Source organism: Lotus japonicus, chromosome 6, assembly GCF_012489685.1.
Source record: "Lotus japonicus ecotype B-129 chromosome 6, LjGifu_v1.2".
NCBI lineage: Eukaryota > Viridiplantae > Streptophyta > Magnoliopsida > Fabales > Fabaceae > Lotus > Lotus japonicus.
The window spans coordinates 63,807,642-63,820,127 of NC_080046.1; the positions used below are offsets into that span (position 1 = coordinate 63,807,642).

At 36.4% G+C, this 12,486-nt stretch overlaps 3 protein-coding genes across 4 annotated transcripts; 1 reads left to right on the forward strand and 2 right to left on the reverse strand.

Annotated features, from left to right (window-relative positions):
• Nucleotides 1-1,736: 1,736 nt before the first annotated feature.
• On the reverse strand, nucleotides 1,737-3,501 carry LOC130723353 (CBL-interacting serine/threonine-protein kinase 20). The gene has a single exon (XM_057574357.1). The coding sequence runs from the start codon at nucleotides 3,258-3,260 to the stop codon at nucleotides 1,929-1,931; it is 1,332 nt and encodes a 443-aa protein (XP_057430340.1). The 5' UTR covers nucleotides 3,261-3,501; the 3' UTR covers nucleotides 1,737-1,928.
• Nucleotides 3,502-4,072: 571 nt separating this feature from the next.
• LOC130723351 (uncharacterized) lies at nucleotides 4,073-8,523 on the reverse strand. 2 transcript variants are annotated; one of them, XM_057574354.1, is made up of 10 exons: nucleotides 8,367-8,523; nucleotides 7,796-8,142; nucleotides 7,458-7,702; nucleotides 6,509-6,593; nucleotides 6,212-6,397; nucleotides 5,967-6,134; nucleotides 5,639-5,857; nucleotides 4,897-5,068; nucleotides 4,630-4,801; nucleotides 4,073-4,530 (listed from the first exon to the last, which is right to left on the reverse strand). In XM_057574354.1, the coding sequence occupies exons 2-10, from the start codon at nucleotides 8,132-8,134 to the stop codon at nucleotides 4,437-4,439; spliced, it is 1,680 nt and encodes a 559-aa protein (XP_057430337.1). In that variant the 5' UTR covers nucleotides 8,135-8,142; nucleotides 8,367-8,523; the 3' UTR covers nucleotides 4,073-4,436. The 2 variants fall into 2 exon arrangements, with proteins under 2 accessions (XP_057430337.1, XP_057430338.1); XM_057574355.1 differs by having other exon boundaries at nucleotides 7,796-8,135; nucleotides 8,367-8,517.
• A 2,335-nt stretch (nucleotides 8,524-10,858) lies between these two features.
• On the forward strand, nucleotides 10,859-11,728 carry LOC130726291 (protein DOG1-like 4). Its single transcript, XM_057577535.1, has one exon. It carries the CDS (start codon nucleotides 10,875-10,877, stop codon nucleotides 11,622-11,624), a length of 750 nt encoding a protein of 249 aa, XP_057433518.1. The 5' UTR covers nucleotides 10,859-10,874; the 3' UTR covers nucleotides 11,625-11,728.
• The last annotated feature ends 758 nt before the right edge of the window (nucleotides 11,729-12,486 follow it).

Below are 12,486 nucleotides of genomic sequence, written 5' to 3' on the forward strand. Positions count from 1 at the left end.
CAAAGTCGTAAATCAAAATCAAAGTGACCCACGCTAATCACTTTGTGGCAACCTAATTAATATTGCATCCGTACATTTGTCCTCAAATTGGACTAATTGGGTTTCTTGATTTGGTGTTAGCAGCTACAAAACACACAGATTTTTAATTAATACTGGTACTTTAACATGTGACACGAGTTTGAAAAAAATGATCATATCAAGCCAAAAGTAGAATACGACTATACGAGAAATGTAAAGAGACAAAAGTTTCAACTTCAAAATGATCTCATCCACTACAAAAACAGGAGAAAACTGCATAAAGAAGAGTTAGACATTTCCTAAAATAATTTTAGTTGGTTACCTTTCCTAAAATATGAGTAAAGAAAAAAAAAAGTATGGTCTCCCGTTAATTGTATTTATAGTTAACGTTAAGCCTATATTCATTCATAAACAATATGATATTAAAATTATAGTATTATTTTAGAATTAAATAAATTATCTTAGAAAATAATGTTTCCCCTATATAATATATTTTAGGCAAATATTTGAAAATTGACTGGTATTTTTTTATTTTTTTGCATTGGGCCCTACGAACGTAGGCCCATCCAAATTCAGGATGCCTCATTCACGGAAGCAATAGCTGCCGCTCAAATTCAATGCACATAAAAACTAGAGAGGCGTAGGAGAGATATATCTAAAAAAAAGGCATTGATTTGATAAAAATAAGGTATTGATAACCTTTTCAACTTAGAATATTCAATTCAAGCAAACCTTATCCAATCATTTTGGCTATTTATGTTGCCAAAACTTAGTGAAAATTGTCACTGAAGGACAAATATAAGTTATCTTATGCTAAGCTTACAGGCACAATAATAGTTTTTATATTTAGTAGATATGATTTTTTATGAGTGTCAAAAAGGGCTCGAACCTACTTGCCAATCCGCCAAAGCGGGTTGGGCCAGACAATCACAATTCACAACTCGTTAACCCATCAACTTGCCCCTCATGAAGAGAAGAAATGAGAAAAACCGATATCTTCCTACTCGAACATTTAATTAAAAAAAATATAAAAAAAAAGAATTTTAAGTGTTTTGGATGGTCTAACTTATGGACCAATCCACCGCCCCGTCAAAAATAATTCTTTAATGCTTTTAAATAATTTTTTATTTTCAAGTTTTTACTTGCGGGTTAACTCATTGCGAGACGAGTTAGTCTTGAAAACCCGCATTATATAGTGGGTCAAACCACTGAACTTTTAAGCGGGTTCAACATAGAGCAGATTAATTTTCTGTTTTGATACCCTTACAATTTTTAACAACTGAAGTGTCATAATATTCTAAAGTTGACAATCAAAAGTAGTGTGTATTATTAAAGTTTATTACCTTTATGAAAATTCTCACGGGTATAAGTTTTAAATTATAAAAATTCGGAGAGTTTGTTATTTATTAGTACAAATTTATTTATATTTTTAGTCTAATTTATTTTTATATTAATAGAGAGATATTGTATTCATGGTTTTCTCATATTTAAATGATGTGTTAATATAAATGAAAGTATGTGAATTTCAACTTTTATTTTATAGCCATCTAAATTCTCCTTTAATTCAAACATCTAACTAGGTATATGAGTTTATGATTCTTGGAATTCTTATCTTTGTTCTAGTATGAACAAACTCATAGTATTATTACAAGGTTGCCAATATAAGTTGAATACAACTAACTAGCCACCAGAGGTCCAGAGCAATTTACATAACTGTGGAAGAAATAGAAACCATCTTTCTATATAATATATATACACAATCCTTTATCTTAATTGGTGAGGACATTTTATATGAAAGACAGTGAGTGCACTGAAAGCAACTTTGCAGTATGTATAAGACAATTAGATAGAAGAATTAATGCCCTGAAGAGTGTAGAGCACCTTCTATCCAAGAAAAAAGGAGCCTATAACTATTGCTGTTGCTCATATCCTTGCCAAACCCAAGCTATTTCATTTAGACAAGGCTTCAAGCACTGGTCCCAGAACTTGCGATACTCCAATGTGTCTCCAGCAATTTTCTTCACCTCAACAATATAAAATGAAGAAGTAACTTCAAAAATCTCTGTATCTATTGTGAGTTGATCTCTGTTCCCTGCCTTGCTCCTCTCCAATCTAACAGCCCAACTTTTCTTCATGACCTCAAATCTACCATCTATCATTGCTATCTCTTCAAGTTTTGATACTACAGTGGAAGGTGGTTTTCTAGTAGTGAACATTGCCTGTTGTCTCTCACTGTTATCTTTCTCAAACAGACTAGAAAGGTCAAATCCTGAAGAGAGTGATATGAGATCAAAGGCATTGAAACAATAAGGCTTCACAGCAGTTGGGCTATCTTCACTATCTGAACTTGATGAATCAAATATAGCCTGAACATCAGGTACATCATGGCCTGTAGGGGATAAAGGGGGCAATTGTGGTGTTTCAATTTCCTTATACCCTTTTGTAAACCAAGTGCTCTGCATGATCTTGGCAATGTTAATTCTAGTCCTTGGATTGGGATCAAGGATTCTGTAGAGAAGCCTTTTCGCGTCTGAGCGGAACCATGGAGGGAACTTGAAATCTGCTGTGGTAATTTTTCTGTACATTTCCATTAGATTTTTATCATTGAAAGGAAGAAAACCTGCTAAGAGAACATAGAGAATCACTCCACATGACCAAATATCTGCTCTGGCTCCATCATATCCTTTCTTTTTTATCACCTCAGGTGCTACATAAGATGGAGTTCCACATGTTGTGTGAAGTAAACCATCACTTTTCTTTGATTCCAACAATGCACTCAAACCAAAGTCTGTAACTTTGAGGTCCCCATTTTCATCTAGGAGAAGATTCTCCGGTTTGAGGTCACGGTGATACACCCCTCTGTTGTGGCAATGATCAACAGCGTTTATCAGCTGCTGGAAATATTTTCTGGCCACATCTTCCCTCAGCTTCCCTCGGGACACTTTATCAAAAAGCTCACCACCTTTCACGTATTCCATTGCGAAATATATCTTTGTTTTGCTCGCCATCACCTCATAGAGCTGCACAATGTTAGGGTGTTTCACGAGGCGCATCACGGAGATTTCGCGCTTGATCTGCTCGTTCAAACCGACCCTAACAATCATCTCTTTGTTGAGGACTTTGATGGCCGCGCTCTGGCCCGTCTTCATGTTCCTTGCATAGTAAACCTTGGCGAAGTTTCCTTGGCCAAGCATGCGTCCAAGCTCGTATTTTTTCATCAGGATTGTTGGTTTGTTCTCCATTTCTGTTGAATGTGGAGGTGTTAGGACAAATCAAAAATGATGATGGGTTTCAAGCCTGGGAAAGAACTGAGATCGTTGAGCAGCAAACAATATTGTCCTGTTCTTATGATTTCCATTTGGTTAACAAAGACAGGAGAATAGAAAACATGAAGGCATGGGAAGCTGGGTTGTGGAACCACATGCCCTTTGGCAGGGTCGAGGGTTGTTTCCTGTAGGTGAAGAATGATAAAGGGGAAAACCGTTGACCGTTGCAGAGGAATTTAAGCTAACAGAACACCAAATCAGAAGTGTAAAAATAGTAAGTTAAAGATTAGTATGTGGAATGGCTGTGTAAAATTTTGTATGCTGTTGGATATTATCGTTATTCTGTTTTGACTGCCCCTAAGTTTAGCATGTTAATAGAAGCAGATAGCTATTAGCTATTATTATGCTTGTGGTCTGGTTTTAGATGCTTGTGCAATTCAGGGACATGGGAGTGTTTACCAAACTTACTTATTGAGCAGAAGTAGGGGACAGATCATGTTCCTTTTTCACGTTCCACCGAAGCTAACATTCTTTTCCTCTTCAGGTGCCACCTATGTATTTTGATTAAAAATTACTTTTATTTAAAAAAAAAAGTTGAACAAGCATGTGTTACCTTCAATCGTAATCAGTTGGTGAGCAGGGTACCTGTCAACATTAGTTCGTTATCATAGATTGAACGAATTGCAAATTTGTTAATAAAATACAAAGGTGGAAGAAATTTGATGCGAAAAGGAAAAATACCCGTCCAACCACAAAGCTTACGTACACCCAACTGATACTCCACCAAGTCACCAACACAATAAAATCAATTTTAATCTATAAGTTTACACTTTGTGCTACCAAATATATGTAGTTACTTATAGTCTTATACATTGTTAAAAAAACTCTTATGCATCAGGTAATTTGGAGGCTCAACAACCAAACAATAGCACCAACCTCTTCTAAACCGCTACTAAACTAATCAAGTGAACTATCTGCTCAAGTATGAATTAGTCGAAGTTAGATGCTACAGAATTTGCTATCACAAGTTTAGACAGCTTCAATAATCACCATCGCACACTGCTTCTGATTAGGAATTCTCTCATATTTTCAGCACACGTTGTGCTTCAGATTACACGATGCTCAAAGCAAAAATAAATAAATTGAACTCATTCACTGCTGCTGCTCATATATCTGCATATAAGTTTCTGAAAGTGCAACCAAATGAGGAAGTGTTTCTGAGACGTGTAAATCCTGCATCTCGTACCTGAAAAAGTAATCAAGGCGTTAGTCCTTGACTCCTTGTCATTGTTAGATATCCATTCAGATTGATGCATATTTTATCTTATCAAGAAATAGTATATACCATAATTCTTCTGATTTGCGTTGCACAAATACTCTATAGACTCCTTCACCAGGTTTGCCATCATGAACAATATTGGCAATTAAATCATATTTAGATCGCAATTTCTCATTTTCTTTTGGTGTTGGCAAGGGAATGTAATCCTTCAACTCCAGATTCTTCACAGGAAAGTTGACTGAAACAAATATTCACGGGTGAGGATGAAATCTGAACTAAGCAGGCTGATTTTAACTTGAATAATTTACAGTTCATTTCAACATCAATTCTTACCTAAAGTAGGATTCTTTTCCACGAAAAAATTATTCTTCGTAAATCGTCGCATGTGAATAATCATATACTTAGGCAATCTGGTAACACGATACTGCATCCTTGCAATATGAGGACGGACCACTTCTGTGACAGTCTCACCGTCAAACTTCTTTAGTATGTTAAAGAGTGGAACCTAGAAACAAGACCTTGTCAGCAGGCAAGAGGACAGAGACAGATAAAACTTCAAAACTGAAATTGAAACTCAATTCAGTCCATGGAAACGGAAAAAATAAATAGAAAGTTCATCTATAGATTATAGAATTGCAAAATGAATGACTTATGTTTGCATCAATGGGAATTATACCATTTATTTCCAAGCTTTTACTCATCTTTGATGCTTAGATCTATCATTCAACTCTACTAAATAAAAAATACGTTTTTATAGGTGAGATAATTAAGTAGCAGCAAAGATGCAGTCCATTTAGAGTTCAACATGATCATAAACAAAATATCTACTTGACTTGAAAAGTTGGGTAAGAGACCAAGAGAAAAAAAAGGGCAAGGGATGCATGACAGCATATGCACAATCTGCCAGGTAAATATCATGAAGTACATGTTTTGTTTATAAATAATTGTATAGAAGTGACAATAAGTTAGCAGTTTTGGTGTCACAATTATAACATCCTTCTCGACATTTATATGTAGATTATAGACTGCAGCTTTCATATGTAACAAAGTAAAGTAATAATCCAGGAAGTGGCACCTGGGGTATTATATTTTTCTCCATCACATCCTTGAAAAGCGGAGGTGGTGGCAAGTCCAGCCCTAACATTAGAAATGGCATTTTTGAAGTTTCTTTGAGGAACGCATTTCTCTGAGTTCCTCCATCAGAAAGTTTCTCAACGTTGTTTTGATCCTCACCGTCTTCTTTCTTATCAATAATCATTCTGTTAGGAATCTCTTTTACAACCTCAAGTTCACCCTGCAAGCGCGCAGTGAAATTAACAGCAAACATTACTCAGTGCTTATATCAACCAGAACAATACATCAAAAAGAAAAGGAATACAAAATTACAGTGGATAAGAAAGAACCTGAAAACACTCATAAATTATGCTCATATTCTTCTTTGAAGTTTTAAGATCTGCATGAAGAGTGTTAAGAAGCCATGACATGAACTCCACTGGGTCAGATTGCGCACCTATCCGAAACCTTTTTTTACTGGCTTTCATCACTGCTTGTAGAAACTCGTGTGGGCTGACCTGTTGACACACATCTGAAAGATAAGCCATCAAACTATACAAATAATAGATTTACAATGAATATTTAAGGAACAAACCTGTCCTTTAAAGTTCCGTGCATGCCAGATCTTCCTAGTGAGTTCACCAAATCGTTGAACAAGAGGAGATTTGCAGTGTTGATAGTTTTCAGGGATAAGGAAAAAATTCCTCAAGGGGGTAACTCTCATTAAGGACTGAATTGTTACATTCACAAAATCAGTCTCCTTGATATTATTCAGCCCTACCTGAAAATTTATCATATAATGGATACATATAACTGATATAAGCCATAAAACATCTACTACCAATCAACAAAAAAGTAAAATTCCAATCTTTATAAGTAAGAAGAAATATACCATTCCAGGTAGGTAACTAGAACCATCAAGTGCCCTAGACCACTGCTTATTTTTGTCAAGCTGTTCGACTTCTTTTGCAGTAAGCCTGCAGATAGAGAACCATATTAATGCAGTTACATATATTATATAAGTCGGTCTGTAGAAAAAGCTAATGACAGGGTAAAGTGAGCATGGAATGTTAAATGATTTCGGTAAAAAACAACTCTACTCGTAGGGCCATAAAGATGTCAATGTAATTCTGAATTCAAGAAGAAATTCAATGTTTTAAGGTGAAGGCAAGTGACCCATGAGCACCAAATAACAAGCACATCACAAGAAGTTTGGCACATCCACAGGCAGAACAAAGAAGACAAGTGCATAACAAAGCTAACCAGGGAACTGAATTCATTGAGCAATAAATCTGAATGCGTGTAATGCAATGCCCAAACCCAGCACCTAAGGAAACAAATGCCCTAATCTTAATAGGCATTTATGAAGAAAAAACCTAACATCAACAGCCTAAAAAAAACGTACTATAAAATAACTATTCCTCGTGATTTTTTTTAAAGTATGGGATTCAAAGGTTGGCCTGAACAGCCGGGCTGAACCCCTGCCTACCAGACCAAGGGATGGTCCAGGGTTCTGTCTAAATTTCCAAGTCAGCATTGGCCCTGCCATAGAGTGGATGGGGGATACATATAGCATCACCCGAGATCTGGTCCCATGCCTATCCACAGCACATCCAAGCCAAGGCTCAACCCTAAGAACCTCGCAAACTTTGTGCAGGCAAGTGACCACTTCAACCACAATCCTCGGTGAACTTGTGGAAGGTCCATAGCTTGAATTATGAATTTCTAGAGTGGATAATTTTTTCCAAATGGATAAAACTCTCTAACCAGCCAATGAACATGGAAATATGTGCCTACAGAAGTTTCTGCAGCAAGCATACCAAGTAAAAAATGAGACCAACCTTGGATTTAGGACATGTCGGATGTCATCTAATGAAGGATCATTAATTTCATAACCATCGGGAAGACAGTAGACTTTTTCAGTCCGAAGATTGATATACACATGGTGTCCTGCTTCTAGGCTATGCGTATAAGCATGAGACTTCCTCCCTCTCCCTTGGAAATACTTTCCACAAACCAAACATGCGTACACATTCAAGTTTGACAGAGAGACAGAACAAAACTTCTCAAAGTCAAAATCCAAAACCTGCACATTAGCACATAACATAATTAAATTCAAATACATCCGCAAACCAGTAAAATCATCATGTACAATAGACCAGATAAGTAAAATAAATACCTGTCTATTAACGGTATCGAGATAAGGACAGTCCTTTCGAACCTCGACATGACGACTGTTTCTTCCACCAAATTGTTCATCTTCTTCTTCATCACTATCATCCTCCTCTTGGTATTTATGCCCATTATGCTGGGACCCATCATTCTTCCTCTGAATATTAGCATCCTTTTCCTCTTCCTCATCAATGTCAGCATAATTATTGGCCAACCCAGAAAGAGGGTTTGCAATGGGGGAAGAGTCCTCCTCCTCCTTATCCACTCTTTGCCTTCTCAGGTCAGAATGAAGCCCTTCTTCCTCCTCTTTTCTGTTACCAGTTTCCCTTTCCCTTTTTGACCCCATGCTGTCAGCTAAACCATTTTCAAATCAATAACAGATGTGGGAACCATTTTCAAATCAACTCACTAAAATTCAAATCAACTACAGATACTAGCACTAAACTAAGTGTGTGTTTGGACAGTGTAATTGAGGGAACCATTTGCAAACTTTTGTTTCGACCTAAAATATTTTCAGGTTGAATTCTCACAATATCAGAATGCACTGAAAATACACGAGTAATTGGGACTATGAATACCTGGTCTTCACTCGTAGAAACACCAGCTTCGATGAGAGTTGTAGGATTCAGTGAGTTGCGAGATGAAAGGAGAATCAAACACTACTGATTCTGATTTCGGAGAAGAAGAACAAGAAGAAATGGTGAACTCTGAAGCGACCCAAACACGGTGTTGTAGAAGGCGCTAGAGTAACAGGGGTTGTGAACATGGGCCTCAGGATTTGTGTGGGCTGTTCTTGTTTGTCCAGCCCACTTAAACCGTTAAGTTTTTTCTTTTGAAACAACCGTTAAGTTAGTTAATTAGACATTTTATAAAATTTAATTAGGGTTTGTTAAGGAGTAGAGTTACATATTTAATACACAAAAAGACATATATGCAATAGTTCTATATATCACACATGAGAGAGTTTTCACATGAGATGATCATGATCCGGGAAACTGGTAAGTCAATTTCTTATTGGAGAGTCTCAAATTCTCCAAAACTTTATAATTTTGGGAAATATAAGATATATTTTTGTTTGGTCCATTGGGTCGATCCAAACTCATGAGCACCTACTTTGCAATCATGTGTTCTTTAAACCATGTTTGGAAGATATTATTTAAGTTTATTTTATAGCATAAGAGCTTATGCTTTGAGATAAATAGTTTTGCGGTCTACTTATAAGTTTTCTTTTTATATATTTATAAGTTATTTTGAGCTTATTTTCATAAATTATTCAGGTTAGATTAAGAATAAGAGTTTATCCTTACCTATAATTTATTTTAATAAGTTGTCAAATTTACATAAGCGCTAAATTAAACTATTTATTCAAACGTATCGGTACCATTTGTCCCACTAAACTATAAATATGCTATATTTAGGCTTATCAAAGTGAGCTAGTCTGATTCACTCGAGCAGACACCCCACAAGTTGAAATAAAAGTGACTTGTGCTGAGTTAATTAACTTTTCTAGTGGGTAGAGGCGTGCATATTTGATTTTCAATTTAAAACAACATTTGAGACCTCGTAAATAGTAATAGCGGTTTACAATGCAAATTTACCCAAATATGAACATCTAGTTCAAGTGTTCAACTCATTTCAATTCCAATTCATTTTTTATAGGGAAATGTTAGTTATTAGTAATGTTAGTAAATTAGTCCTCCTCAGGGTTCGAACCCTAGACCATTCACCCTTCATCCCAACTTATGTACATAGCTCTTACCAATTGAGCTATTCTTCAGGGACAATTCCATTTCAATTAACTCATCAAGTTAAGTAAGCTGAGCTAAAAAATTTAGGTGAATTCTTTGGTACCCAAAAATTATTTTGTGTATGATACCCGCATTAAGTGATTTAGTAGATTATTATCATGTGAAATAGGGTTTTAGCCGTCAAGGTTTATTGATGATAGAGAAGGCGACATCCTGGAGATCGTGGCCGATGAACGATGAAAACAATGTGCCTGACACCTTTGTTTTGAAACAAATTTTTGGTGATGCAGGGGAGAAGAAGGGTTAGGAATTGTTTGGAGAATTACTTTGTAAATAATGATAAGAATATTAACATTTAAAATTTAAAGCATTATTTTATCGGTACATATCATTTGGAGCATGTATAACTCAATCATACACTGATCAGGCTTAAGGTATCATATCAAGCACCAAAAATCTATCTAAATATGAATATTTAGTCTTCTTCTCATTTTCCCAAAACATTCAAAAGGATATTAAAGAAAGTATAAAGTTAATTGGTGAACATGATTACTTTACTCAAAGAATAAATAGTACAATAATAGTGGATAAAATTTCTAACACATTAATTAGGTCTAACATACTACTAGTAAGTAACTCAAACATGTAGCCTAAGGTTTTCAATTTATGTAATGTGTATGAAGAAAAATTTGTTGTAAGAGGTTTTCTAATTTCAAAACTTCAAGTGGATTAGTGTTTCAGTGTAGCTGTGGGAAAAAAAAAATTGCTGGCATAAATAAGTGGGTAACAGGTTGCAGCAGCGAGTCTCCGTCGGTTTGAAGAGAGAAGACATCCTCATCCAAAACCAGAAGTCCACGTTGAATCCGATTTTACTCACACAACGACACGTCTCTCCTCAATTTCTCAACACATTGAAACCATGTTATGTTCAGCCTTCATCAGGTGTTGGTAATTTAACAACTCTCTCTGTATTCCACTCTCCTCAATGCCCTTTCAACACATTCAAAGGTTCATTCAAAAATATATAAAGTTAACACTTAACAAACAAAGAAAGAAAGCTGCTACGTACTCACTCTACTTCACCACCCTCTCTTCTTCTGCAAAGCGTCAAAAACTAAAACCATTTCTTCACAAAACGCACTAGTAGGCAATTGCTGCGCGTAAGCCATGCACTAATTGACCAGAAACACTGTTTAATACCGTGTCCTTCTCTCCCTTTTCCATCTGGTAACCTCTTAGCTTCAATTCCACCTTAAAACGCAACACACATTCTCACAATCAAACCACATTCATTCATTCAAACTCCTCTGTTTCTCACTCTGTTCTGTGTATGTAACAATGAAGAATTATGACCCGGTGAGGGAGAATTTCTCTGAATTCTACGAGAAATGGGTGTGGAACCTGGAGGAGATTTTCCACCAGCTTCTTGAGGTGTCAAGGAAGAGAAATGAGATGAGTGAAGCAGAGATGCAAGCTTTGGTGAACAGAGTAACTTCCCATGTGAAAGAATACTACACTGTGAAATGGGGTTTAGCTCATCAAGATGTTCTGGTTTTCTTCTCACCAACGTGGCTGAGTCCTCTGGAGAATGCGTACAGCTGGATCACTGGTTGGAAGCCCTCTGCAATTTTCAGGCTTCTGTTGAAGAAGGGTCATGATCAGAAAATCATGTTTGAGATGACAGAGGAGCAGCAGAGGAAGGTGGAGGGGCTGAGAGTGAGGATTAAGATGGAGGAGGAGAAGGTGGAGAGGGAGATGGAGCGGCACCAGGTGGCGTTGGCTGATCCCAAGATGTTGGAATTAGCAAAGCTTTGTAGCAGAGCGAGGAATGGTGGTGGTGGTGGTGGTGATGATGCAGTTGCGAGGGTTGATGGGTATGTGGAGGTGGCGTTGAAGGGTGTGGTTGCAGGGTTGGAGAAGGTGATGAAGGCTTCTGATTGTGTGAGGCTGAAGGCACTGAAAGGGGTGTTGGATTTGCTTGGTCCAGTGCAGTGTGTGGAGTTTTTGGCTGCTTTCATAGCTATGCAGCTGAGGCTGAGGCAATGTGGGAAGAAGAGACCAGAGATGGATGCAGGGTCCATCAAGTGATGAACAATGTAGAAAAAAATTAAGAATTTTCAGCTTTAGTTATTAGGATGTTTTGTACTTCAATCGATCATTTTGATTAGCACCAAGAAAGATTCATAGTTGCTTAGTTTAAAGCTATTTCTCTTGTTGGTTTCAATTAATGTAGTTGAGTCGATTGCCTAAAATGTTCATTTCTTTATCGCTTACATGATTTGATTTCTTCCATTACATTAAGAATTTCAGCAACATGTTATGTCTCTCCCACAACAAAAATGATAAAAATGATATGTGAACATCTTAATAGTAACAAACACTTAAGGACATCTCTCATTTGATGTAACCGAGGAAGTCATGATGTGATAAAGCCCTCTCTCTAAGGTTGATCTCTCCATATGTTATGACTTATGAGTGTCTAAGAATGTTTATCATTACGGGGTTTATCACTATAAGTGGTTTGTGTATCACAACCCCTCCCACAATTGCTAAGGCTAATGAGTAAATTTTGTGACAATTAGTGTAAGCATTTTCATATAGGTAATAAATCCCCGCAATTCCATATATCGAATGAATGTTGCTGCATTCATATGTCCGAAAAACATTCCCGAATTCTGTTTTGGAAAGTGTTGATATATAGACATCCATTTTCAAAGACACCATTTTCAAAGACACCTTTCAGAGATGACATTTTATTGTAGTTTTTTAACCGCTGTCATGAAGTGTTATGGATTAAAAATTACCACAAAATGATACGTCAGATTATAAGCGAATGTTTATGCATCATCCCTCATTATGTTTTCTAAAAGTATACTTGAGAATGATTACAAGTGATTTATGAAAAATCCTGCAGCTCATGATACGTATTTAGACACTATTATCAAATGCT